Below are 27,019 nucleotides of genomic sequence, written 5' to 3' on the forward strand. Positions count from 1 at the left end.
GAGCTGCATGGCCCAAGAGGGGGTAGAATCGATGGCTTGGGAAATCGCGGTTCCTGGAGATTTGGTCCTGAAGGGCTTTATATGCATTTGCCTACTAGCAGTGAACGTGCAGCCGTGTTCACATCCCGGGGAGGTGCTGGGGCGGAGAAGGTGCAGCCTCTCTTTTCACAGCTCTGGGGCGAGTGGCTGGTGCTCAGACCCAGCCCAGAGGGGAAAGCTCCTGTCACTGTAATAACCATGCCAGGATGGGCCCCAAGGAGAGCTCTCCCATCATCTCTGGGCAGAAGGAAAGAGAAAAAGCCTTTTGGGAAGGGTCTTGGGTTCAGCCTCTGTCTAGGTTGTGACTAATGAGAGGCAGGTATGGCCCAAGTCATGTGGGCCTCTCTGCAAACATCAATACAAAGACGTGGAGCCTAATCATGTAAAGTGCCCCCAGTAAGTTCCCCTTCCATCGAGGGGCCTCTGTGACGGGAACTGCAATCCCAAGGGCCTCGGGGGCCAATGCCTGGCCCTGAAAGAGGGGGAGAACACCACTATACCCATCATGGCAGGCGAGTTGTTAGACTGTTTTCCCTGCACGGCTGGTCTTGGAGTCCAGCCCTAAGTGAAAAGATCTCTCTGTGTGGGGGAGGGTGTTAGAGAGTCATGGAAAAATTGCCTTGTGGTCAGGCCCTTTGGAAGCCGTCCAGGTACGGTCAGAACTAGACCGCAGCAGCCCCCGGAGGCTGGAGTCTCTCTCTGTTTCCCTCCTTTCTTTTTCTGCATTTTCTTCTCTCCCTCTCTAGAGGAGAGTCCTGTGGTCAGAGCTTCAAGAAGGGTTAAAGCTATTGGGAAGTCTGGTCTGTGCCCAAAGGCTCCACCTCCTTTCCTTACTCCCAGGTGTTCTCACACAGCTAGCACGCACAGGCAGCCAAGAAGGGAGTTGGAGAAGGGGCGGGGTGTAGCCTACAGATGGGAACTCACATAAAGGAATCATGAATTCCCAGATGATTCTTAAGTGTGGTACCAAATGAGATGTCTCACAACGAGTCTGAACCTTGACCCTCAATGGCATTGAAAGCATCCCCTCTCCAACACGTGCCCTGCAACTCCCTGTTGCAACCTGCTCATAGCCCTAGTGGAAAAGGCAGAGGAGGGCACTGGTACTTAATGTGCAGGGCTGCAGGCCTGACCTGGCTGTGTCCTCCAGAGAGGGGTGAATCTCTGACCTCAGGGGCCCACCCAGCCTAGAAAAGGGGTCAGTGAGATTTGTTGTGGCCACAGGTGTGTTTTGACCAGGTTTGTTCCACACTCATTCAATATGAAGCAAAAAAAGATCTCTGTTAGAAAAACAGCATATCGGTGACGGTAAAGCAGGTGACCACATCTCGGTGCTAGACTGTAAGCTCTTCTGAGCAAGGGACCTCTTCATTTTGCATCTCAGACAGTATGGAGGACATTGTAGCTGATTTATTAGCAGTATTGTCGGGTGAAAAGACACGTAACTTTGGAAAATTGCTAATGGGTGGGTAGGTATCAGAAACAGTTTTCTGACCTATTATTGTTCTTGTTTGATCATTTTTTAGCTACATAGCACCCAAAGCATGCTTGGGGCTTTACAGGCAATTTGAAGACACAGTTCCTACCCAAAAGTTTTGACAATCTAAATAGCATTGCAGATTAGCTCTCACTAATCACCTGTATTCTGGGAAGACCCTGAAAACATACCTGGAGTTAATCTGTTTTTTTGAAGGCCTGTGAACCAGCAATTCATAGAATATCAGGGTTGGAAGGGACCTCAGGAGGTGATCTAGTCCAACCCCCTGCTTTTAAAGCAGGACCAATCCCCAGACCCCTAAATGGACCACTCAAGGATTAAACTCACAACCCTGGGTTTAAGCAGGCCAATGCTCAAACCACTGAGCTATCCCTCCCTCCAGTTGTATGGACATGATGTGGGCTATGAAAGCACCGGGGCATAATGCTGACCCCCCAGCCTCAGCAGCTGCTGGGAGTGGCCGGGGGAATTTTAACTTTCTTTTTTAAAGTCCTAACAAAATGTGCCCCCGCCCCAGCTGCTTGCAACACCTCCTCTCCGAGGGCCTGAGTCCCCAGCTCCCTATGCCTTGCACAGTTTGCACCAGTGCAAAATGCTGCCCGTCCGATTTACACTCTGCAATGGTGTAAATGCTGACACAAGGTGCAGGGCAAAGGGTGAATCGGGGCCAGAATGTCTCAAGCCTGGAAGGGGCTTAGCTGGATGCCAGTTCCTCTGGGTGGGGAGAGGCAGGGAGGATGGAGGGTGTGCAGGCGCCAAATGGATTGTGCACGTGGGAGGAGAGCTGGGGAATTTGTGGGGAAGAGGAGGAGGAATCCGGATGCTGGTCTAGCGCGGAGGAACGGTGAGGTGTTCAGCTGAGGGATGGAGGGAGCCAGTGTCTATTCTGGGGCAGTTCTTGGGCCTGGGTTGTACCGGAGGTCAGAGTAGATGATCACAATGGTCCCTTCTGGCCTGGGCATCTGTTTTCTCTGAACAGGTGGCACGGTGGGGGTCGGGACAGGGCACTGTTAGGGTGGGATTGAAAGAGGATGGAGGGTGATTAAGCTTGCCTGCGGCAGGGCCTTCTGGGAAGTCTCAGGAGCTGGAGAGAGGATGGTTGGCTCAGGGATTTTGTGAAGTAGCTGCAGACAGTCAGAGCAGGGTGCTTGTCGGGTGGGTAAGAGGGAGCAGGAGGTGAGCTGGGAGGGAGGTCAGGTTGAGGACCGCTGGGGCCTGCAGGGGGCATTGGGATTCTTCAGCGGCTGGCGGTGAGGGTCAGCCCCAGGCATTTGTCGTGGGGGTGGTTAGGGTTTTGCTGACATGCGGCAGTTGTGGGGGTACGTAGCAGGGCTGGAAGAGTTAAACACCCAGGGGGGATATTCTGTCAGGCTCTACTAAGGGCGAAGGGCCTGACCTTGAGCATCTGAGGCCAGGCTGTTCAAAGCTACACCCCACAGTCACTTCCCTTCCCGCATTCTGCCCAGGAATTCACAGGGGTCTCCTCCCCCCAGCACACTCATCCGACCCTACCGCGTGGGCGGGCGGGCGGCTGCTGGAAGTTCATTATCTGTTTGCCAAGGGCAGCGAGCTGGGAGAGCGCCGGAGCGGCCCTGGGGGATGGGGCCTGCGGTGATAGGTGGGCTCAAGGGAGGCCGTCTGCTTTTCATCATCGTCAAAATGTGGGCTGCAGCTGTCAGGTCGAGGGAATCGTAGCACATGACCCCGGCAGCATGGGGCTAAAATTAGCGAGAGAGGCAGGCAGGCAGTGCCACGGTGCACTGCTTATAGCTTCATACTCAGCTCCCCAAGACAAAGGCAGGAAGGGAAGCCCTGGGGCTGGACTGAGGCTCATGCTCTGCTGTGGAGGACACTGGATCTTCACTGGCCATACTGCTGCATGACCCTTGAGTCCCGGCAGGAAGAAAACTGCCCAGAGACCTCTCCCTCTGCCCAGGCCTCTGCTGTTTCCAACACTGCCTGTTGCTCGGGTTCCTCCACGGAGCTGGCTTGACGTCGAGAGACGTGGCCGGGGCCTCTGTCTCTGTGCAGGAGAAGGAAGGGTTGGAGTTGAGGCGTTCACCTCGCAGCTCAAGGGGCTGTGGCGAGAGGCTGCACCTAGGGCTGTTCTGCTCTGGGTCTGGAGCGCAGCAACCCGGAAAGACTCCTGAACCCCCCCTCCGCCCCTTTTGTTGACTCCATCCTCCCTTATGCTGCTGATCCTCACTCTGTTGGCCTTGGCGCCTTGCCTGGCCCTGCTAACCTCCTACCTTGTCTCCGCAGGAGGGAAAAGTGGAGGCAACAAGAAGAATGACGGCGTGAAGGTAAGTGCTCCCTCCTGGCCGGTACAGCACCCCGGGGGCCACTCCTTGGGGCTGCAGTGGATTCGGCTTTGCTGAGGGTCCCGCTGTGGCCTTCCTCTGTTTGAAAGTGAAGCCTGGTAGCCATGCATTGCTGGCCCGGCTCCTTGGCCACCATCCCCTTGTCCTTAGGTCAGAGGGCCCTTCCTTCTCCATCCCCCGCCATCGCTGCTGTCACTCAGCAGAGCTGCAACAAGAGCAAAAGGGAAAAACTGTAAAATGTGCAACGCTCTCTAGGGAAAAGCTTGGCAGCTTGCAGATGGGAGAACAGAGAGAATGGATGCCCAGGCTCATGCTTGAATAATGCACTCCTCCAACACCCCAGCAGGAAGGTGACTTGAGGAGAACTCAGAAATTAGCCTCCTCCTGAGGATTTTACTGCTGCTCAGCTGCCTGCAGCCCTCTCCACACGCCCCCCACTCTCTCCCAGTGAGGGCAGGAGGGATGAGGCGTGGAATGGATGGGAGGGGGAGAGAAGGGATCAGGAAAGGAAGAGAGGAAGGGGAAAGCCAGGCTTTCAATTTATGCCTGGTGGGGAGAGCCGAGGGTTCAGGCGAGCGGCAGTAATTCAAAGCGGGGGCATTCCAGAATCTCCCCTGCTCATTAGCAGGAGAGCCCATGCAAATTCACGGTCACCCAAGGGAGGCTGAGCGCAAGAACCTGGAAGGAGCTGCCTGTATTCAAATGAATAAATGAGCAGCATGAGCCGGCTCTCTGCAGAGAGTTTCACAGCCTGCCAATTCCATTCCTCTCGCTTCCCCAGTGGGTGGCACTGATCCGGGGGGAAGACGGGGGCAGCAGGGTGAGCCCCCCCCCCCTCCAGCCTCAAATTCAAGAGTTAGAAATAATGAGAAAAAATCTCATTTTACCTTTAAAAGAATATGGACCATCCAGGTCTTTTTCTTCTGCCACGTCTGGGTGAGCGACGGGGCCCCATGTGCTTGTGGTACCTACCAAGCTCAATCCCACATTCAGAGCCAGGCAGTCTCTTCGGGTGAGAGCCCAGTGGAAATCAGCTCTCTCCATTAATCACCTGTTCTAATGGCCTCTGGTGTGTGTGTGGGGGGGGAGTGGGGGACGCTTCGTCATCCTTCCTCCCCAGAGGAGGGCGTGTGATCTGTGGGAAGGCCTCTCTGCCTGATGCCCAAGCCTGCAGGCTCAGAACAGGCTGTGGTAAGGCAGCCAAAGAGGCCCATCAGTCACGAGGGTCCAATCTCTCCCCATACCATGGTCAGTCACGTGGGAGGGTGGAGGGGGATCCAAAATCTCTTGAAGTCACTGGGAGTCTTTCCACTGATTTCACCAGGGTTTGGGATCAGACGCCATGGGGACCTCTTCTCTCTGGGGCTTTCTCTGGGGTCAGACTTACGAGCTGTGCAGGGCCCCGGGATTCTGGGAGGGTCGGAGAATCAGGCCGGCCTTCCTTCCCCCGTGACTCAGTTGCTGGATGGGCTATGGAGCTCTGGCAATGAATTGCTTCCTACCACTCCGGTGCTGTTGGAGGAGGCCAAGCCTGCAATGTTAATAGCATTTATAACCACAGAAATGCTGTATATGAGCTCAGCTTATTTTACCTCTGCTGCCAGCCTCTCCCCTGAACTACTGAGATTCACCTGCAGGCCAAAGAATATTTTGTCTTGGTCTGCTGCCATCAGGAGGTAATGCTGCAACGTGAAGATTCTGCTTCATGACGTGAAGATGCCGCACTGTGTCATGATGTCACGACACATGTAGGGGTGCCCTAGGTCAGAACTCTCTCTGTTAACGTCCTTCACACTAGTCTTGTGGGATGTGACACAGTAAGGCCCCAGACCAGGAGAGCCAGGAGTGTACCATGGGCACCTCACTGTCAGTCTGTGCCTCTCCTCTGCTACCCTGGCACTGCCAGAGCTGCCAGCAGCTTATGATGGTCACCAGGGGAAATAATCCCCCCCACCCCCCCGAGGCATTGCTGATGCAGTGAAAGGGGCTGGGGGACAGGTAAGACAAACTGAAAGAAGCTTTCTAAAGCTATGGAAAGAGAGGGCGATGGACCAGGAAACCTGTATAGCAGCCTTCCTCAGTTGGATTGCCCATCGGCAAGGCCCTTCCTGTTCGGGTTTTAGTTTGTTTAACATTTGCTGGGAATTTATTGGTGTTTATTACAAACATTTGAAAACAGATGAAAATTGGTTAAAAAAATAACGTTAACAATTTCTGGGTAAATATTAGGGTTAATATTGAGGGATGGGGGGACAGATGTAAAGCAACAAATAGAGAAAAGTGAGAGTATTGAAAGTAAAAGCAGTTTAATGCAGTGGTTTATTTCATGAATTGTATCTTAACAGTGTATACAAATATTAACATGCATGTGTGTATCTTCCACTGCATTGCCTTACTCACATTTACCCGTAGACTAACTTTTTATTAACATAAACACATCTGCATAATGTAAGGCATTGGATTTGCTTAACGTAATCAGTATTTTCAGGTACTTGAGTGGTCCAAAACGTGGGTGAAAAGTGGTAAAACCATTACAAAATAATGGCTTTTGTAAAAGCTGGGAATGTTTTGGTAAAAATCAGTAAACACTGAAAACAAAGGGCCTTAGCCATCCCTAGGGGGTAGTGTTGAACTGGACCTGTCACTTCACAAAGGTGGCTGTGCTGGTGGGAAACCTCGTGTTGCTTTTGTGGTGGCCACGAGGGTGAACACGGTCCTGGGGATGCAGCAGAGCCCGAGGGTAACTGTGGGTAGATTGTTAGGAAAACAATCTTCGGAACCGTCAGGATGGAAGGGTTTCGATTTCCAGTACCATCAGTCACTTAGGTTTGTATCCTTCAGTTCTGAACCTTGTCTCCTGGGCCCCGTTATCACCCAGCTCTCGAGAGTGTGTGAACCTGGGGCTGAGTTCTGGATGATTTTGGATTGCCGTGACTGCGTTTTCTGGGCACCAAGGAGGCACAGCCTGGGTAGGTGGCTGGAAGCCTCTCCTCCCTGCCCCCCGTGCCATGATACAACATGATGGGAAGAGGGGAGAAGTGCTACCTTTGTGGGAGGGATAGAGGAAGAGCGCCTGCCGAAACAACACAGGTGGTAGTTCCTTCCCAACGGACCGTTCAGTAGCACCATTCCCTGGCCAGCCCGGAGGCACCGTTCTCTCCCAGGGGCATGGCTTCCATCCCGGCAGCCTCCGGGGCACAGAGGAGTGGAATGTCCAGGCTGGCAGCCGGACATGCCCCGGGGCGAAGCTGGCATGACAGACTGTGGGCAAACTGCAGAAATCAGGGCACGTGCTGGAGGTGTTCATTTCTTTGGTTTGTGGTTTTAACTTAGCTGCAAAAGTGGGACAGTGTCTTGAAAACTCCATGAGCTCTTTGGGGACAGGAGTGTGAGTACCCTTCCCCCCTCTAAGTGGGGAGGGGAAGTGCTGTTTATCAGTGAACATCACTGTAACTCAGGCCATGTGGTCTGGTATGATGCTGGATGGGTTGTGCCCTCATTTGGGGAACCCATTGGGTTCACCGTCCCATGACAGCACACTGGTCCCAGGCAGCAGATCCACCGTTCCTGAGTTACTGTCCCATCCATGAGTTAATGCAGCCATCACGTTATCTTGCAAATAGTTGGGAAGCAGGATTCCTCCCACTTCTGCTACCCTCTGTCCTGCTAGTGCAGACATCCAGCAGTGTAGCCCTGTGGGGTTGGAAACCTGCAACCCCCAGAGGTTCTTTTCCCTTGAAACAGTTTTAACATGGCCAGAATTTCCCTACCCACAATGCATGGAGGCCATTTTGGTCCTCCTTTTCCTGGAGGATACAATACATTCACTGCCCTGTGTGGTGTCACATCCTGTTACATTGTAAATGAATGCAATCACTGCCCCATGTCCCATCCTGTTACGTCCTAAATTAATGAAGTCACTGCCCCATGTTGCATCCTGTTACTGTACGTCCTAAATTAATGCGGTCACTGCTTTGTGTTGCATCATGTTCCGTCTGAAATTTCTTGACTGCCTCGTCTCCCATACTGAATTAGTGAAAGCTCTTGACCCTCCTGGCATCTTCCTATGTCCTGAATCAAGGTCACTGTCACTAGGCTTTCTCATCAGGTTTCACCCTAAATACAGCGGTTGCCACCATCTAGCCATACGTCGTGTTTGAGGATGTATATATGTGCTGGGAGACTAATTTCGGACATCCCGTGATGCCAACAGGATGGTGGTAGCTGTGCTAATGTAGGATGGAACCTCACGAAATGGCTGCACTCATTTAGGATGCAAAGGGAGGAACTAGTGGTAATGAGCATTAGTGGATTCGGATGGCTCTTTGTAACAGAGCACATCGTGATGGGACACTGAGTTTTATCTCACAAGGGACATGCATAGCTTTTGCCCACTGCCCTGTTGGCAGTGGGAGGTATGTCTATGCCTAATTCAATGTGCCGGCACCAAGCCTGTTATCTTGGCCTGGCAGCTCCCAAATCTGATGTGTTTTGCATTGGCCTTTACTGTTGTGGGAATTTCCAGTTCCTGCCATCTTCACCACCACCTCCTAGCATCGTGGAAGTCAAAGTGGAATGTGTTCTTAGAGAATTGATAACCCTGCTGTACATCCTAGAAGTTAGAGATAGAGAAAAGGCGGTAGGTCATCTTGCCCATCCCTTTGAAGAACCAACAGACGGTGAAAAGAAGCTGGGTGCATAAGCCAAGAATCTGCAGGAGGTGCCCAGCAGTATTTTGGGGTAATAGGCAGGAATCTGTTCAAGGGGTCTTTTTATCCAAGGAGTCCAGAGCATTCTTGGGTAGTAAAAGTATATACATAGGGTCTTCTCTTTCGAGGAGCTCAGCTGTGTTCTAAGGAGATAGCCGAGGTGCTGGAATTATACCCAGGACACCTTGACTTGGTTTGTTCAAGAAGCGCTCTGTAGCACACTCCTGGATGTAAAAATTACTCCATAGAGGACCTGCAACTGAGCAATTCCATTATTTATAACCACCACTTGCTCACATGCAGGATCAGGGTAGAAGGAAATTTAGTTGGTGAAGAGGATTAGAATATTAGCATCTCACCTGGTTTCTGATTCTTGTATAGTCACAAGTAGAATGAGTTTGGTGGTCTCATGCTAGTTCCTAGTGGATGTTTGTCCACACTGCAAAACCACTGCACAATTTGGCATGATTGGCTGTCATTGCTCGGAGAGGCTCAGTTTTGGAATAGCAAGGCGAGGACTGAATTGTATAGGCAGAGCTGTGCATAGATCCAGAATTGGAGTAGGAGGTGTTGCGGCAGATCAGGGCTGAGAGGCATTGGTGGAGCTGTGTTAGGGAGCTCGCATAGCATTGGCTGCACTGTGTTTCACCTTAGCTAGTGGCATCAGTTTCTCACTTGGAGTGCCAAATTTACCCCCAAATTCCCCTCTGCAAAAGGACTGTGAAGGGTGGCTCAGGAGCTGCTGTCTCCCATGTGCTGCTCTCTGCCTTTCTCACTCTGTGTCTCTCCCTGTCCCATCTCTTCTCCTTGTTTTTCCAGAAAAGAAAGTCCAGTTCCAGCGTTCAGTTAATGGTGAGTGTCCTTCGTCTTCCTCCATGCTGCTAATGCTGGGCCTCTCAACATGTGCCAGCCTACCCTGTTCTTGGAGCTTACCTTTGACACAGGGGGTAGGGAACAGGGGACACTAGGGTTGGAGGGAACATTTTCAAAGCAGTATCACCCCCAGATCCCTTTAACAGGGTTGGTGGTGCCCCAGGCCAACGGGAAGCCAGTTTTGCTTCCTGCTGGCAGGTTATCGCACATTTCTCCCAGTCCTCCTGTCTGCAGGCTGCATCGGTCCAAAGAGCCTTGAAAAAACACCTTACTTGGCTCTGCTGGAACTGTACGATCACGGGAGTCATACCAGCACCGGCAGCCCTTGCCAGCCCACTCCCGTGGATTATGGGTAATACATAAACACGCCTTGGCTGGGATGAGCGGTGGAGCAGTTCCTCTAGCTCAGCTAGCAGAGTCAGCTTTCCTGGGAAATTTGGAGAGTGGATGGGTTCAGTGGCCCTGGCGCCTCTCCGTGCAAATCTGTGTCTCGCTAGGCTGTTTGTCTCAGCCTTTGGCAGTCCGTGTGGGTCTCGGAAGCCCTCTCTGTTTTATTGTCCATTTCTCTCCCTATTATGCAGTCACTGTGGTCTCTCTCTCTCTCACTCCTGCACAGTCCCCTCGCTCTCTCATCGCAGTTACCTCTCTTTGTTAATTTGTACATTTCTTTTCCTATTGTACAGTCAACATGATGTCTTTCACCCCTGCACAGCCCCTTCCTGCCCTTTCCGGCTGCAGTCCTAGGAACCTTTGACACCCGCCCTCCCCCAGATCCGCCCTTTGTATGTCACTGTAGATGGTTGCAGGAAAGGCATGTCCACTCCTACAGACACCGGCCCCATTCTCTTTGGCTACAAGGTTTGAAAGTCAGGGAGGGCACTGCAGTTACTAAGCTAGAGTGGTGGTTGATGGCTGGCTTGGTCAGCTGCTGTTTTACCTGGTTTCAGTCCGTTTGCAGAGTTGGGTAGAACCTGGGTGACGGATTGCTGAGTGCACAGGAGCCTTCTAACAAACAGCGTAGAGTGGGTCTTACTTTTCCTCTCTCCTTTCTGTTCTTTGCTCAGGAGTCTTCGGAGAGCACTAACACCACCATTGAAGATGAAGACACCAAAGGTACAGTGAGTGGCCTCCAGGAATCAGGGAGAGAGGTGCAGGGATCCTACCCTTGTCACTGGATCCTCCCAAGTCAGACACAGTTACTGTCCATACAGTATAAACTCATTTGGTGCCTCATGCCTCAGTTTTCCGATCTGTGATATGGGGATAGTGATACTGAAAGTGCTTCAAGATGAAAAGCACTAGATCAGAGTTAGGTGTTATTATTACTAGGATGCCCAAGTCTCTGTGAACATACTGGGCTTACACTAGGGAGCAATTTGGCCCGTTTTATCTGCACGCCCAAGGGATCATTGTAGGAGAGGCAGACGACTGGCCTCGGTTTTGATCCCTCTCTAATGCACGGTGTTTTACTCCAGAACATCGCGGCAACATGCCGTTCTTTATGCGGAGATATACAATTAGCCCTTGCATTAGTCTGACCCTGCCAGAATCCATCCCGGCACTTCCCCAGGGATCTTCCCAGTCTTTGCAAGTGCTCGAGCTGAGCAAACCCTTGCCCCACTCTGGAAGTGCCGTCCTCCCTGCTTCGCTCTTTTTCGTGCCTGTCCCTTCTGACACTGCCGCTGGAGACAGTCTGAAAAGTTAATCAGCCTTTGGGAAGAGCCTAGGGAGGAAATACCTCCCTCCTGCCTGTCAGGGCCAGCTTGCCAAGAATAGCCTGGGGAATCATTTTTCAGTGCTAATTTGTAAAGTCTCCCCAATGAAGTGAACCCAACAGCAAGTGATGTGGACTCTGGCCTGACATTAAAGTTAATTGAAAATTTGTCCTCACAGGGAACAACTCCCAAGAGACAGGGGATGGAAATTAACATTTCAAAGGGTGGAAACACTTCAGGCCAAGCATGCAAGAAAGGCCCAGAGCTAGATATTCATTTTTATTAATGACCTTCTCTCTCTCTCTTCCCCCTTTTGGCGTAATAAAAAATTAACTCTACGTTGTGAGTCACACAGACCTCTGGTCTGCATCTGACTTGGACTTCATTAATAAACACCGGGGGTAGTTCTGACAGGCTCCTTCAAAAGTGCCAGCGAGTATCACTGGACTCATCCCAAGCAGGGTTAGGCTTAACCCAGATCCAGCTGGGAACAGGTGTGAAGATGCGAAACATCAGCCTGGCCCTCTCTGAGAGTTACATTTGCTGGTTTTCTCCTGGCGTTTACTGTGGGCAATGGAATGGAGGCAGGTGGGATTCCGAGGTCAGAAATTCCCTCTGAGACATGCAAGGAGAACCCTCCTCTCCAGGCAAGGCTAGTTTAGTGCACCTCCTCCTACCTTGGGCAGAGGCAAGAGGTGTTTTTTGGCTCGCGTGGTAAGTGTCACCCACAGACTAGGATGATCCCAACTTAAGCTTCAGCTGTGATCACAAGCAGGATGGACACCCAGCCACCAGATGAGGGACTTATTAGCTGGGTCCAGCCACCATCGTGTTTGGCTAGGAGTATGCAGCACAGCATTCCGACTAGTGAGAACGATAAAAAGTCGTGGGAGAGTCAAGCAAAATTCACTTGCTTAGAGATGGTTAAACTGATGGAGATTTACTGGCCAGATGAGGTCACTCAAGACTCCATGCCACCATTTTACACCACAGATTTTACAAAACACAGGATTTACAAAACCCTTTAGTTTTGTTAAAAGAGTTGAACATAAATAATTCCTGTAAGTGTCCCTGGTTCTGAAGGAACTTCCTCACCTGCTATGGTTAGAACTTTTCTATCTCATCGTTCCCAGGCCCTTTCCTGCTCCCATCCATCCAGGCAGGAATCCCCACTTTCCATCCTCTGGGCCCCGCTCCCCGGACAGGTTTTCTCAAGTGAATGGGTGAATGGGGATGCCTTTTTTCTCATGGGGACCTCAACATTTGTGCTTTTGTTTTTTTTAAAACCAACAGTACGAAAACAAGAAATTATTAAAGTAACAGAGCAACTGATCGAAGCAATAAGCAACGGAGACTTTGAGTCCTACACGTGAGTGGATCTGGGGTGGGTTCTGACTATATAACGGGGAGAGGGGAAGTTTGGCTCCGCTAGCTAAGTGGGGTTCAGTTAGCTACACCACTGCCAGGTGCTCTCGGCTGTGAAAAAGGAGTAGGTTGGTTTGTGTGGCCATCCAGTGGGAAATGACGGGTTGCTAAGATGGTGAGACCCAGAAAAAGTAAGTGACTAGTTCAGGACTCCAGAGGGTCAGCGTCAGAGCTGGGCCTGGAATTCAGGAGATCTGATCTCCCAGTCCCATACACTCAAACCAAACCACTGGACCATGCCGCTCTCCCCTCATTATAATGGGTGGGTGCATTTTATGGATTGCTGAAGGATAAATAATTGTAATTGTGATTTATGATGGAGGGAGGAATGTTATTTCCACACAGTATTCCTTGGAATTGCCTTGTGGTACTTTGAAACAGAGCAAGTTTCTACTAGCTGACCAAGTACTACTCAAAGACATTCCCGCCTACAAACTCCTGTGTCCCAAGCCTATTTAAGAGGTACTGCTGAGCTCACCCAGATTTCAGTTCCTGCCTTATAGACCAAGAGCCGGGCTTTATTGGTATGGAGCAGGTTAGGTTTTTATTCGGGTTTTATTTTAGCTCAGAAAAGAGGTCAGAACAGGGCCGCCCAGAGGGGGGGGCAAGAGGGGCAATTTGCCCCAGGCCCCGAGCCCCACAGGGGCCCCCACGAGAGTTTTTCGGGGCCCCTGGAGCGGGGTCCCTCACTCGCTCCGGGGGGCCCGGAAAACTCTTGCGGGGCCGGGCGCAGGAGCTTCTTCTGCTCCCGGTCTTTGCCGGCAGGGGGGTCCTTCCGCTCCGGGGCGGAAGGACCCCCCGTTGGCGAATTACCGCCGAAGACGGAGCGGGACCCGCTGCTGAAGTTCAGCTCGGTCTTCGGCGGTAATTTGGCAGCGGGGGGGCCCTTCCATTCCGGGACCCGCCGCCGAAGTGCCCCAAAGACCCGCGGCGGGGGCCCCCCACCGCAGAATTACCGCCAGAGACCGGGCTGCACTTCGGCGGCGGGTCCCGCTTCGGCGGTAATTCGGCGGTGGGGGGGGCCCCGCCGCGGGTCTTCGGGGCACTTCGGCAGTGGGTCCCGGAACGGAAGGGCCCCCCGCCGCCGAAGACCCCGGGCCCCCGGAATCCTCTGGGCAGCCCTGGGTCAGAAGCTTATTCTAGCTCTGCAAAAGCTTACGTAGAGTATCACAAAGATCCAGTTCCACGTGGTGATGGAGCACCGTAATCCTCTCCCTGAATTCCTGGGATTAGCTCAGAGCACACGACTTTTCAGCTAAGTCCTTCTATACCTCATTAAGGGAGCTCGGGTCCAGATGGAGGGGCCATCTAGCAGCTTCAGTACAAGTGCTTTGGGTGTTGCAAAACCTTGTTGTTCTGCAAATTCAGAAGTCAGATTTGGGCCCCTTTATCTGAACCCTTCACAGCTCAGGGGGATTTGGGTAAATGGATCTGACTTGGGCCCATCTACATGATGGAACTTCCCCCTGCTTGGTTTTGGTGCCAGCCACAAGCTATCTTCCAGGTAACATTTTATGTCCATTGCACAGGGCTGAATTGTGACTGGCATACTGCCCTGCTGCTTTTCTGTACAGTTATGCTGGGGACGCTGATGCTAACACTATGAGAAACAGGGCTTCTCTCTCCCTAAAGTTCTTGGTGCTTTATTCCAGCAGTTCCTGCCGTTAACTCCCATCCCGGAGCTGTGAGAATCATCCAGAGGAGTATTTGGGGATCTTTAACTATGTCTTTTAAAAGGTTGCTAGGTGGTGCATGCGGCTGTGTAGCCCTTGTGCCATGCAGAGCAAACAGTGGGGTACGTTGTTCCTGCTGTCAGAGAACTGTCATTCTCAGCAGGAGCAGAGCTTAGGTGAAGTGAGAGAGAGCTGGGACAGAGAGAGGGGATGTTGTACTCTATATTCCAGAAGAGACCCCAGAGCTAGGATGAATGTATTGTTATGTAGCAACATTCCCGGAGACCTTCCAGTTTGAAACAATGAGATAATCTCCCCCCTCTCTCTGGGCTTTGGCTTCCTCAGGAAGATGTGTGATCCTGGAATGACTGCCTTTGAGCCCGAGGCCTTGGGGAACCTGGTGGAAGGACTGGAGTTCCATCGATTCTACTTTGAAAACTGTAAGCAGCTTCTTTCCCCACCTCTCGTGTTGATATGCTTTGATGTCGCTTGGAAGAGCTGGGTGGCTGAGCTGGGGCATCTCTGGATCTCCCCAGATGGGATGTTCTCAGTGCTGTCTCCCGGCCATCCCAAAAGATCTAGGTGGGAAGCAAATCAAATCTGTTAAATAATTTGAAATGGGGAGCGGCTGGCTCATGGAGCGGTGTTTTGGTTAGTTGTTGGTTAGTAAATGTTTTATAGAACGACCCCTTCCCAGTCCGAGCTGTGTTGATGCAGAAATGATCTAATGCTCCATGGCACCGGCAGGAAGTCTGCTTGCTAAATATCTCCTCTTTCCGTATGGCTACAGCCTGGGGTGGTTAGTCAAGGAGAGAGGAGATTCCCCACTCACACAGGAAGAGCTGGGTGCACACAGGACCCCTGCCTCTGTGTAATTCCACCTGCCTTCCCCCATGTCCAGTGTGGTCCAGGAACAGCAAGCCGGTGCACACCACTATCCTGAACCCACACATCCACCTGATGGGAGACGAGTCGGCCTGCATCGCCTATATCCGCATCACACAGTACGTCGATGCAGGCGGCATCCCACGCACTGCCCAGTCTGAGGAGACCCGCATCTGGCACCGCCGGGATGGCAAATGGCAAATCGTTCACTTCCACAGATCTGGAGCACCTTCCGTTCTACCACAGTAAGCTAATGAGAAACCGTGGCCAGCCCTTTCCACCGGCCGTTGGCTCCCGTTCGTCAGGCACGGAGACTAGGATGGCAGAGGAGGGTAGGGGTGAAGGGATAGAGGGCTCACTAAAGGAACTGAATGTCTCTAACAGTGGCTGACGCCTTTGTGCTTTAGAGAAGCTTAATAGGCTTCACAGAATGCACCTAACTGTGCAAGCTCTGCCCTGGGGAGGGAAGTTCATTTTTGTCCTGGCCCCAGCTGGGGATCAGCTCGTACCTTGAAGCACTAGGACTGACACCCGTGTAATTTTATCCTAGGTAGTGTCGGAGCTAATTCAGGCAAATTTTCCCGCCACCCCCGTGCTGAGCCATTCAGTCGGGTTCTCCAGCCAGGTCCAAGGTCCAGTGTGTGATCTGCCCCCAACTCCTGTGCCATGCCGGCTGGAGTGGGGTGGGACGGGGAAGAGGAATAGGTCCAGAGCTGCAATGTGTGTCTGTGGAGGGAGTAAGAGGAAAAGCCAGCAGTCCCCCCGTTGATCAAGAGAGGTGCCGAGAACCTGCCCCTGCCCTGGGCAGAGCTGTGATGGGGATGGGGAGGAGACTTCCTGACGACCCAGGGGACTCTGGTTCTGAGCACAGAGCTCTGGCAGCACCACGCAGCTCACACGCCACCCCCTGCCGCTCTGTAGCGTGACCCAGGGTCTCCCTGTGACTGCAGGTTTGGAAGTGTTATCTGGCCTGGCCCTGCATACTTGTTAAATGCCTCATGCTTTTTTCCCCCTCCAGCCTGCTAAGCTATTTTTCCACATCCAGCTTGTGGCTTCTGCCTGCTAGATCCATTCTGCATTGGAGCGGGGGGAGGGGGGAGCATCAGGGTGGGGTGGGAGGGAAGGGGAAGGAAAATCCAGCTAGGAAATGGGATGAAATTCTGTCTGGATTCTGTGCATGACCCAGTCATGAGCCTTGGGGCCTGATGGTGCCTGCCCCCTGCAAACTCCCGCAGCAGTCGAGTGTCTCATGTCCTCTCTCTGCTGGGAGATGCAGGCACTGCATCCCCTCCCGATCACGTGCATGGGCTGGATTCTCAGTTAGCACAATCGGAGTCAATGTGACCCAGTGAGCGGCTGCAGGAAAAGTCAAACCCAGGCGAGGTGACTGATCTGGGGTGGGCTTGCTGGTTAGCTCCTGTGGAAGGGCGGGGCAGAGGCAGACACAAGAGACATGCCCATGAGGCCCTTCTAAAGGACAAACGGAATGAAAAGTCCCCCCCCACCCCGACTTGTGTTTTCCAGCTGAAGCGTCGGCCGCTTGGGCCAGGTTTGTCACTGCCTGACTGCGAAGGGAATACCCACCCCCCTCCTTCACCTATGGAACTTGGCTGCTGGGTCTACTGCTTGGCTCTTGCTGGAATTCCTCCTGGCCACCTGGCTCCTCACCAAAAACAAACAAAGGATAACCAGGCCCGAACAAGCTTCAAATTGACTTCTCTTTCTCTCTCTCTCTCTCTCCTCCCCCCGCCCCCCTACTGTCACCTTTGGGCACAGCAAGCTCTGTCAGGGCCTGTGCGCAGGTCCCACTGCTTCTGCATGACACCATCCGTGGTAAGACAATTAAAAACAAGTGGCCAACACACAGAACGTGTCTGAGGCGAAGGCCTCCACCCGCCGCCTCTCCAGAACTCACAGATCCACACGCATCCTCCCTCATGATTCAGTGCATTTCTCATAGGACGGGATAGGACTCCTATTCCACCTCCATCCTCACCTCTGCCTGGGAGTCTCCGGGGACCAAGGCAAAAGGGTGGAGCGTGAGGGGAGTTTCAAGCTACTTTGGGCTGACCAAGGTCTGGGGCCACCTCCTCTCAGCACCAATGGGTTTTGCCTTATTGGTGTCTAGGTACCTAGTCTGATGCCCTTGACCTTGGTATGTCCCCCTCAGGGCTCCTGCCCTCCCAGTTCTTCTTTGCAGTGACAGCTGAAGGACATCTGCTTAAACTCTTTCACTATCCTACTCACCTGCTACTCTAGGGCGAGTAGGGTTTTATTGTGACGGGTGAGTAAAATATATCCTTTGTTTCTCTTCCTAGAAACGGCTGGGCGGGCAATTAGCGTGCAAACTCACTGGACTGGGCAGGGTTGTATGCATGGCCCAGTGAATTCTCATGCTAATTTTGACCATCCCAGGCAAATGTGAACATTTTCCTTTCTTTCTCCCTTCTCCCTTTGGAGCGGGGTTTAGAGATGCTGGGAAAAGAGAGTGAGAGATTAAGAAAACAATTTCAAGTGCTTTATCGGCACAATAAGGTATCCAAGTGCAACTAAAGTTGAGAGATCAGCTCTCTGTGCAGAGGGCAGTGATAGCCGTGGTTATAGGTTGGGTGTGGTAGCTGGCTCTTCTTCCACAAGCATTATTCATCCATTTCTGACTCAGTGATAGGAACTGTTTCACCATCATCCAACACATTGCAGGTGGTCTTCTTTACCCTCGGCCAACTTAAGAGACCAGCTCCAAATATCTAGTGTTGAATCTACCCCTTTGCCCCCCATATTCCTCTTTCAATCTGCCCTCCAAGACTCAATTTTCTCTTCATTTTTAAAGGCCACCCAAAACCAGGAACCAAAACCCTTCCCCATTAATCAGCTTCAGGAAATTCACAGTATTGACAACACTGGTGCTTAAGGAAATAGAGCCGGCTGTTCATTTGAGAGAGAAAAATAAACCGACCACACGACACCTTCCAGCAAAGATGGCGAATGTAAACTTTAGTAATAAAACTTTGAGGAATCCGATTATGCTTCGAAGAAACAAACAAGCCTTTAGCTATCTCTTCTACTTTGAACGCATGCCTTTTTATAGGAAAAAGAAACCTACTGTGTATTTCGTAAATTGATTTTGAGTATTTGCTGGATCTTTATGTAATAACTAGAAATATTGAACGTTTTGGGGGGTGGGAATTTTGGGGGAGTTGTTGGATTTTGGGAGGTTGTTTTTGTTTTGTTTACATGTGGGAGTGGCTTGGCAACAAAGCGATGGTCATAGTGAAGGTGGCCCCAAGAGGGCAGGGTGAGAAAAGTTCCATAGCTGGTTTTCCTGTGAACCATGTTGAGCCCCTTAAGACGCATGGGACTCATGGTAACGTGGTCGTTTCTATTGGCAATGGAAATGTTTGAATGTCAGAAGTGCCCATTTGAATGGGGACAACTGGACAGTGAGGCATTCCTGGGCTGAAGTTGCAGGTTCCGCAAGGAGAGTGATCATCTGCAAGGGACATCTGAGCCGACTGGCAGGAATACAGCAGGCATGGGTCATTTCTGAGCCTGTGCATTTTCTTCCGGCGCCACCGTTATGTCAGTCTCATGACATCGGGAGGGACTGGAAAGATGTCTATTTTTGGTAGAGGTAGGAGAGGCGTGATCTGGTTATTTTTTGGTAATCCTTCCATTTCCTGTTCTCTTTTTTTCCAACTGCAACTTCTTTACTCTTTGATGTGAAGCTACTGCAGTGCACTTGCGCTGCCCGGGGACTTTCTAACTGCACTTTCTTCATTTGCATGACGTTTAACTTTATAGACGGTGCGTGTATTTAGAAACAAACAAACAAAAATGCTTGTTTTGGACAAAAAAAACCAGTGTATTCTCAATGTAAATTCTGAATGGTGTATTTTGCCTTTTCTGTGGTTTCAAGTGCTTAGCTCACCATCAAAGCAGGACAACCGCCTGCTGAAACACAGCCATGTTTGCAAAGTGCGAAAATATTTTCTCGTTGGACGTGAGGGGAAGAAATCCAAGCAGCCGGGGCATTTAACAAGCTTCAGGAGGCATGTTCTATGAGATTCCACCGACCCTATCGTGAGCTCATTGTGTGGAATGGGCATTGAATGTGCCTTTTTAGGGACATATCAGCCAGATTCTTTGCTGGTGGAAATCAGTGTTGGTCCATGAAACTCAATGGACCTATGCTGATTTACAAGGGAGCGACACTGACTCACGCCAGCTGAGACTCTGGCCCAGAATCTTCTCTTAAACAGGCACTCTCATGCTGGGGAGAGGATCAGCCTTTTAGGGTTGCTTTATCACAGCGTTTTTTTTCTTCCTGTGTTTGCTTAGTGCCAAAGCTATTTGTGTCTAAATGAGGGCGTTGGCTCCTTCACAGCTTACTATGCTCCTCTAGAACCTACTGTGAAGCCAGCTCGGATGAGGTGTCTCATCCACCTATTAATCACCATGCCATCTGGGCATCGGCAGTATTGTGGATGTTGTGAACATTCCCAGGGCGCTGGCCGGATTGTGATTTAATTGCAGGATCAGCCATTTAGGCTGCGGCTGTGCTATCAAGTTCCAGCGTGGTAATCGGCCCCCAGTGTAACTCCACCAGTGGAGGCTGTAGTTTGAGTCCAGCCTGCACATATAGCATCTACCTTTGCGACTGATGGTGGAGCTGCACCCGTGGTGAGTTCTGACCGCAAAGAGCAGCTGGACTGGACAGATGGGGGGATGTAGGGTGACCAGACCTCCTGATATTAGGGGCTTTGTCTTATATACGCAACTGCACCCATCCCCTCTCCCCCAAAAAGTGTCCTGATTTTTCACCCTTCCTCTCTGGTCACCCTAGGGGGAGGGGGTGCTGGAGGCCGGGCTTAGAACACAAATACCTTTGAGACCATGGAGAGGAGCTCAGAAGAACATTGACTTTTGTGCAGAAATGTTCTCCTTTCACTATATGAGAGCCTCCTTTGAAGGGACGAAGCTGATTGGATGCCATGGTAACACTCACCTCTGCTGCTAGGGCGGAACAGCCACACCCAACTAGGCTCCACCCATTTCTGCACCCAGTTTGGCTTTGCTTCCAGCATGGTTATAGCCTGACTTCTTAGAAGTGAGTGGTCCCTCTTCGGACTGTTTCCCCATGGACTTCTTTCTCAGGGGAAGGCTCATCCTCTGTCATGGGCTGGATGGAAGTCAGACAACACCCACGAGACTTTATTAATAATAACAATGAGCCACCTGAGCATTTCCAAGTGAAGCAGGTTCCCTGCAGAGGCTGGGGCTTGGGCTCTTTTTCGTCTTCCAGGAAAGGAGAATCCTGACAAGGAAGAGGCGCTCCAGCCGTTCACATCCTGCCCACCACGTCTGCTTTTAGCACCCGCACTTTAGGGCTCTGCTACCACAAACGGATTGTTGTGCCCTGGTCTCCATCCCCAGCTTGGCCCCGGACACCTAGCACAGGTGTCCGCACAGGTCTTTGAGTAAACATTGACACGGTACTAAGCTGCAGCCTTCCTTTCGCAGCCGTATCAAAATTCCTTTATCCCTGGTCGGCTCCTGGATTCCATGGTCTTCCCTAAACTCTCCAATTCCTCCAAGACAAAGCACCCTCCATCACAGCAGACTGGCTCTTCTTTGGCTTCCAGAACAAAGGGCACCGTCTCTCCCCTGGTAGCCCAGTCCTCCAGGCCAAGCCACACTCAGTCACCCTCCTACTTCCCCGTCTGCCACAGGAGACCACAAGCAACAGCTGCGGTGAGAGCATTTGCTGCTGTGGTTTCTGCTTTGTAGGCTGGAGGAGGTGGTGGTGGCAATTCCCTTCTGAGCCTCGGGAAGCTGCCAGCCTGTCTGCAGCAGCATCTCTCATGTCCTTGCTGTTGCATCAACCCTCAGCCTGGAAAGAGACGGGCGACTTTAGCCCCTTCCCACTCTCATTGCCGCCCGTCTATGGATAGCTCTGCTCTGAAGGGTGGAAAACACCCGATCCCTGAGACCTGTCCTGCAGGCGATAACACTACAGCATCCCATCAATTTCTGTCACAAGTGCAATGCAGTGATGGTATCATGGCACAGTCCAGCGTAAACCTGTCTGTCCATAAGCAGCACTAACGGTATCATGTCTTCTGATGTCTTTGGAGCAGCTTAGGTTTGCAGCTTGCTATGTCACTGAAAGAAAATGGCCTGCATTAAACCCCTGTGTGTCTCATGCCTCGTGTATGAAGGCTCTGTGGTCTATAGGGACCTACATGGTTAAAAAGTCGCCTCCCTGGTAATTTACCCTGTAGGTTATTGGGAGGACATTTCAGGCTCTCTTTTCTACAGCAGAAGACAATCACGCTGCCCAGTATGATGAGCAAAGAACCAGACCCTGACTCCATCACCTAGTGTAGCGTCACTAGGGAACTGGACAGGAGTTTCCAGGATGGCTCTGCAGTGGCTCTCTGGCAGTCCAGCTGATGCAAATTCTCATTGATCAGGTGTTGAAGACAGAGGTAACGCTATAGCTAATGTTTGCAGCGGGGCACCATGACCAGTGTCTGTGGAGGATGGTGACATTGTGTCTTTAAGACAGTCCTGATGTAGTCCTGTGCCCCAGGAGTAGCGCTCCCCTGAGGACAGCAGAGATGCAGAAGACCATGCAGTTCGGTTCCGCAGACACCCCAGGAGCATGATTAACCCTCGTTTCTAGCCCAGAGAAACACATCTGTTGGTGTTTATGGCCATGTTGGGGGCATATTCCCTTGGGCATGCTCAGCTGGGTTTTCAGGAAGTTCTTTGGAGGTCTATGCCTACATTCCAGTAGCTTTGGATCCACCCCCAGATTGCCTGGCTGGGGATCAGGGGGAAGAGATTTGCCAGGATCCCCAGAAGGTAAGCACTCTTGGTGTGAGCCTTCACAGACACAAGAGCCGTGGTGAAGTGCAAAGAATAAGTGGTCACATCTTTACACACTGTTTATAAAGGGTTAACAAATGACCACAGCCAGCATAAGCATCACAGACGCGAGCAATAGATGCCACAGAAGGTTGTAGGCACTTCCTCAGAAGAGGTTATTGATGCTTTAAAGCTACCGGTTGGATTCTACAATTGATGAACCATGTATTAAAACATCTTCTAACACTTTATAGTCTATCGATACAGGGAACCTTAATATAAAGTGTAACAAAACCACGTTCCTTGCCATGGATGGAGCCTGGAATGAAGGACCCGCTGTCTCCCCACTCCCATTCAGTGCCATCGGGGACCTGGGTGGTCACAGACCTTCCCTGTAGACCCACCTGGTCCCCTCCCTCGGCTGAGCTGCCTTCCTTCTCCTCAGTTCTCGCACGGCTGTGAACCATCCACCCTTTTTGTAACCGTGACACCAGTGAGGGAGGGTGGGGGTTCCGGGGAAGCAGGGTGTTGTTTATTGACTTGTTTCTTTTTGGATTGTTGTTACTTTTTTCTAACTGTTGCACAATTTTAGGGCTTTTGTAACATTTTTGGAACAAGCAGGGAAAATGTTAACAGTGGTTTAAAAAATATAATGAGATATACATAGATATATATATAGATATATACATACATGAAATCTCTATGGAAATATTTATTTCACACGACTGCAAAAAAACAAAATAATAATAAAAAAAAATAAGGAGCTTTTTAATGTAACAAATGAAAACCCCAGCGAGAGGCTGCGGTGTGTCCTCTCCTGATTGTAACTCAGTGTGGTTGGACCCTAAGCCTTGTGGTATCTTTTGTAAGTGAATCCGATCTGTAAAGCGGCGTGTCCGTGTGGGATTCTTTGTTACCGTTTTTTGAACCTGTGGCTGTGAACAGAATGATCACTGCTCAAATCTGATGCTATATTTTTGGGAGACTTGGAGGGCGGGGGAGGGGAATTGTCAGTTTTATTCTTGGTGTTTCAAGTGCAATAAATAGCTACAAACTTCTGAGCATGGAAAGTGATGATTCCTCCCGCAGTGACTCAGACGATCTGGCACTTGGTCTGTTTCAGGGAGTCCAAAGGGTTGAGACGGGCACTGAGGTTAGAGGGGGGAGAGATGGGATCTTTATTATTTGAATTACCAGACCCCCTTGGAGTCTCACTCATGGACAAAGTCCCCATTATCCTAGAGGTTCTCAGGACAACTTTTTTGGTGGCCTCAGAGTGCGGCCACCAACTCCTGCTGGTGGCTGCTCTCACCCTTTTCCCTAAAATATTTAATTAGCTGTAGGAAAACCAAATAAATATGCACATGGACACGTCCAAATCATCGTAAGTTAGTTATTGCTAGCTAGCAAGTCTGTTGTGAAATGTGATATTAGCAAACCTGCCAGTATCGCTTTTCACAGCAGACTTACTCACCCTGGCAAGCCTGGGAACAAATTAAGCCCTGAAGGGAGGGTCGGGGGAGGCAGTGGAGGCCAGGGGAGATGGGGGTGGGTGGGTGGCTGGGGGAGGCAGCGGGGGACTGGAGCCTGAAGCCCTGCGGCCAGAGAACAGGGCCCCGGAACAAAGCCCCAAGCCACGTGGCTGGAGCCTAGGGCCTGCCGCCGCACAGCCAGAGCTCAAAGCCCCACGGCCAGAGCCTGCTGTCCCACCAGCCCAGCACTGACGCCCAAAGCGTGAGCCCCACCACCTCTGGGAATGTGGGGAACTCACCCACTGCCTGCTCCTACGGTGTTGTGCCCCAGCTGACTCCAGGGCCCAACCCCTGCTCGTGGCCACAGCAACCCACACCAAGGTGGTCCATCCAGGAGCAACAGGGAGAGGGAGGGGGCGCTACTTTCCCTGGTGGCCGCACGCAGCCACTGTGGCTGCATTTGAAAAATGCTGCGCCAGGTGCTGTACAAGCAGAGAACAAAAAGGAAGTACCTGGCCCAAAGCTTAAGTGTGATTCGCTCTCCTTCTGTTTATTTCTTCGGGATTGTAAATGAAAGTGAGGCGATCTGCTGCAATGTATTTATTTATGTGAGATTGACTCTTTTTTATATATATATTCCCTTCCCTTTAAACTGCACTGGCTGTGATTATTTCCTCCTAAAATAAAATCCTTCCAAAGGGTTTTTCTTCTCCCTGGTGATATTGACAATGATCTCTTTTTCGGCGAGGCCCCGATTCACCAAAGCATTTAAGCGAATGCTCCCTTTTAAGTTAAAGTTACGTAAGTGCTTTGCTGAATCGGAGCTTTGGTCAGTTTTCCCCCTGCTAAGTGCCACCATCTCAAGTTTTGTTCTTCGCCCATCCCTGTAGCATAGAGAGAAATATTGAAACTATGTGCAAAGGAAACCAGCTGAAGGATAGAGACACATTCCCCGTTCTCCCTCCCCACACCCACACTCATTTCTTTCAGCAATAGTCTCCTTAGGTGCTAGTCATAACGAACGGGGACAACATTTTCGGAGTGAAATGCAACGCTCATGCTGATGGTGTCCCTTTAAGTGAACTCTGGCTTATGCTACCATCCATCAAGCCGAGAACAATCAGTCACCTAACAGAGCTCGGCTTAATGGGCTGGGTGTATTGATAAACCTGGGGGCTACCTTAAAGTCAGCACTTCAGACCGGGGGTTGCCTAGAGGAGGTGGGATGGCTAAGGCAGGTTTCACTGTATTTTCCAGTGTCAGCAAGGTAACGCGCTCCTGATCTGATAAGCAGGCCTCACAAAGTAGGGCTTTAAAGATAAAAACTGATGGCAAGTTGTGTCCTGCAAAGAGACCCTGTCAGACATCTTCGGCCTTCCACGAGGTACAAGGGCTATGCAGGGCAGATGCACACAAGCCTCCAGCCAATGTTGGACTCCACCTGATTGATTTGCCTTAGCGTGAGCAGCAAGAGACTTCCGACTCTATGCCTGCTGGAGCTGCCGTGTCCTTACTACTGCTTCCTCTGTGAATGCCTGCAGCTGGGGCTGCATCTCTCCTGCTGCCTCCTCCTCCTCGCACACCTCTGGTGGAGCTGCACCTGCACGTGCAGAAAACACTTGGGGGGGAGGGCGTGGTAGTTTTTCTTGACACTTTCCCTAGGAGGAGTAGCTGGCTCAGGATTCCCAGAATGAGCTAGGGAGCCTCCAACATCTAGGTCATTAGAGCCAATCTGCCCCAGATCGGTAGTGACAGAAAGTCATTATGAGCTGGCAGAACTTCTGTCCTCAGCGGCTGGGTGCCCACATGAGAGCTGGCAGCCTCAGCACAGATGAGGCCAGGCAGGGGCGGCTCCAGGCCCCAGCACGCCAAGCGCGTGCTTGGGGCGGCAAGCCACTGGGGGCGCTCTGACGGTCGCCGTGAGGGCGGCAGGCAGGCTACCTTTGACGGCTTGCCTGTGGAGGGTCCGCTGGTCCCGCGGCTTCGGCGGACCTCCCGCAGGCTGCCACCGAAGGCAGCCTGCCTGCCGTGCTTGGGGCGGCAAAATGCCTAGAGCTGCCCCTGAGGCCAGGGGATTTCTGTCTTCTACGAAAGATTTTAACAAGAATTTGAGCTCTGGTGGCCAGGGGGACCCCAGTGATGCACAGGGTGTTTCAGCTGCTGGGAGATTGTGTAAGTTCCTTGGCCTTTGACTGCCCTGCCAAAGGCAACCGAGCAGAGTCTGACTGCCAGGGTCCAGCCTATCATGTCTGCAATCTAACACGAGGGGCCTGGAGTTTGCCCTGGGGGGGGGGGTCTCCTCTGTATGCACCTCATGCTGCCCTTAGGCAAGGGTGAGAACCAGGGCATAGGTGCGAATCTCGGAGTGGTCCATCTCGCAGAGCAGGGAGTAGGGTAGTGATGCAGTGTGCTAGAATATAACGTCTCAGCCAGGAAAAGCTGCAGGAACAGCATTTAAAATCCCTCTGCAGGAATGACTGCAGGTCCCCCGGGCAGGAGATTTGAACTGGTGAGAGGGATACAAGGCAGGACCAGGCACTGGCTGGGTGCTGAAACCCATTGAACCAAACTATAAACCCTGCATATGATGGAAACCACTTCAAGCTGGGGGAGCTGCTGAACCCCCAGCACCCCTAGGTCCAGCACCCCTGGGACCAGGAGGCCATGTGCAGTCACAATGGCAGTGACACAATATGAGCTTCCTTATATTACAGGTTCTCAAAGCCCGTGCTTGCAATTCCACAGTCTGTCTGCCAGAGGGCGGTGAAAGACCACTATCTGCACAGCGGCTTAGTTCACACAGGTAAAGCGTGTGAAGATGGGGAGCTGAGGGACTGTTTCTCAATAGGGCTTTTGGGACAGGAGCTAATCAGGGCAGGGCTGATACCTTTGGATACCCCCATGAAATGGGCTGACTGACTCAGGATCTCACTGAGACGTCCCTCCATCAGCTCCTCCATTGAAAGTGAACTTATCTTCCATGGGACACAGACCTTTGTCCACTTTCCCTCACCTTGGGGCTCTGCAGCTGCCAGCCTGAGCCATCAGCAGCTCTGGTCTCCCACATGGTGTGGATTTAATTTTGCTTGGCCTCTTTCTCCAGAGCATGAGGACGCTTAGCCAAGAGGTTCTCATTTCCTGTCTCATGGGGAATGAAGCAGCAGGGCTGGCTTTGCCAAGACACTCCAGACCAGCCTGTTTGCAATAGGGGTGGTAAGGGTTCCTGGGGAGAAAATGAGTTCCTACCCTGTGGTGTTTGCAGTCCTGCCCCTCTACAGAGCCAGAGGCCTTGCAGTCTGGGGAGAAGTGTTACCCCAGAATCCTGCTGTGCGGAGGTTACTGGCCAGGATCAGAAATAAAAATTAATAATATCCTAAAGCATTTTATCACTACACATGGCATCACTGAAATGCAGCCACCTCTGGAGTATAGCGTCGTAGCTGACCAGCGCAGAGTGGGTTGCAAACGGAGAGTAGGGGTGAAAATTTGGCCCAGCTCAGGACACAGAGGCAAACCCTTATTCTTAAGGAAATTTCCAA

General features: G+C 51.6%; 1 protein-coding gene across 2 annotated transcripts in view; it reads left to right on the forward strand.

Moving 5' to 3' along the window:
- CAMK2A (calcium/calmodulin dependent protein kinase II alpha) overlaps positions 1-23,177 on the forward strand; it is a 75,099-nt gene extending 51,922 nt beyond the window's left edge. Inside the window, exons 13-19 of one of the 2 annotated variants that reach the window (XM_039483774.1) lie at positions 3,800-3,840; positions 9,387-9,419; positions 10,505-10,553; positions 12,449-12,524; positions 14,599-14,693; positions 15,155-15,383; positions 16,663-23,177. In XM_039483774.1, coding sequence (XP_039339708.1) covers positions 3,800-3,840; positions 9,387-9,419; positions 10,505-10,553; positions 12,449-12,524; positions 14,599-14,693; positions 15,155-15,383; positions 16,663-16,666 — 527 coding nt within the window. In that variant the 3' untranslated portion in view covers positions 16,667-23,177. Of the gene's footprint in view, positions 1-3,799; positions 3,841-9,386; positions 9,420-10,504; positions 10,554-12,448; positions 12,525-14,598; positions 14,694-15,154; positions 15,388-16,662 lie in introns of those variants that run through there. The other variant, XM_039483775.1, reaches the window with a different exon arrangement.
- Positions 23,178-27,019: the final 3,842 nt, after the last annotated feature.

The sequence above is a fragment of the Mauremys reevesii genome, linkage group 8 (genome assembly GCF_016161935.1).
Source record: "Mauremys reevesii isolate NIE-2019 linkage group 8, ASM1616193v1, whole genome shotgun sequence".
Classification (NCBI taxonomy): Eukaryota; Metazoa; Chordata; order Testudines; family Geoemydidae; genus Mauremys; species Mauremys reevesii.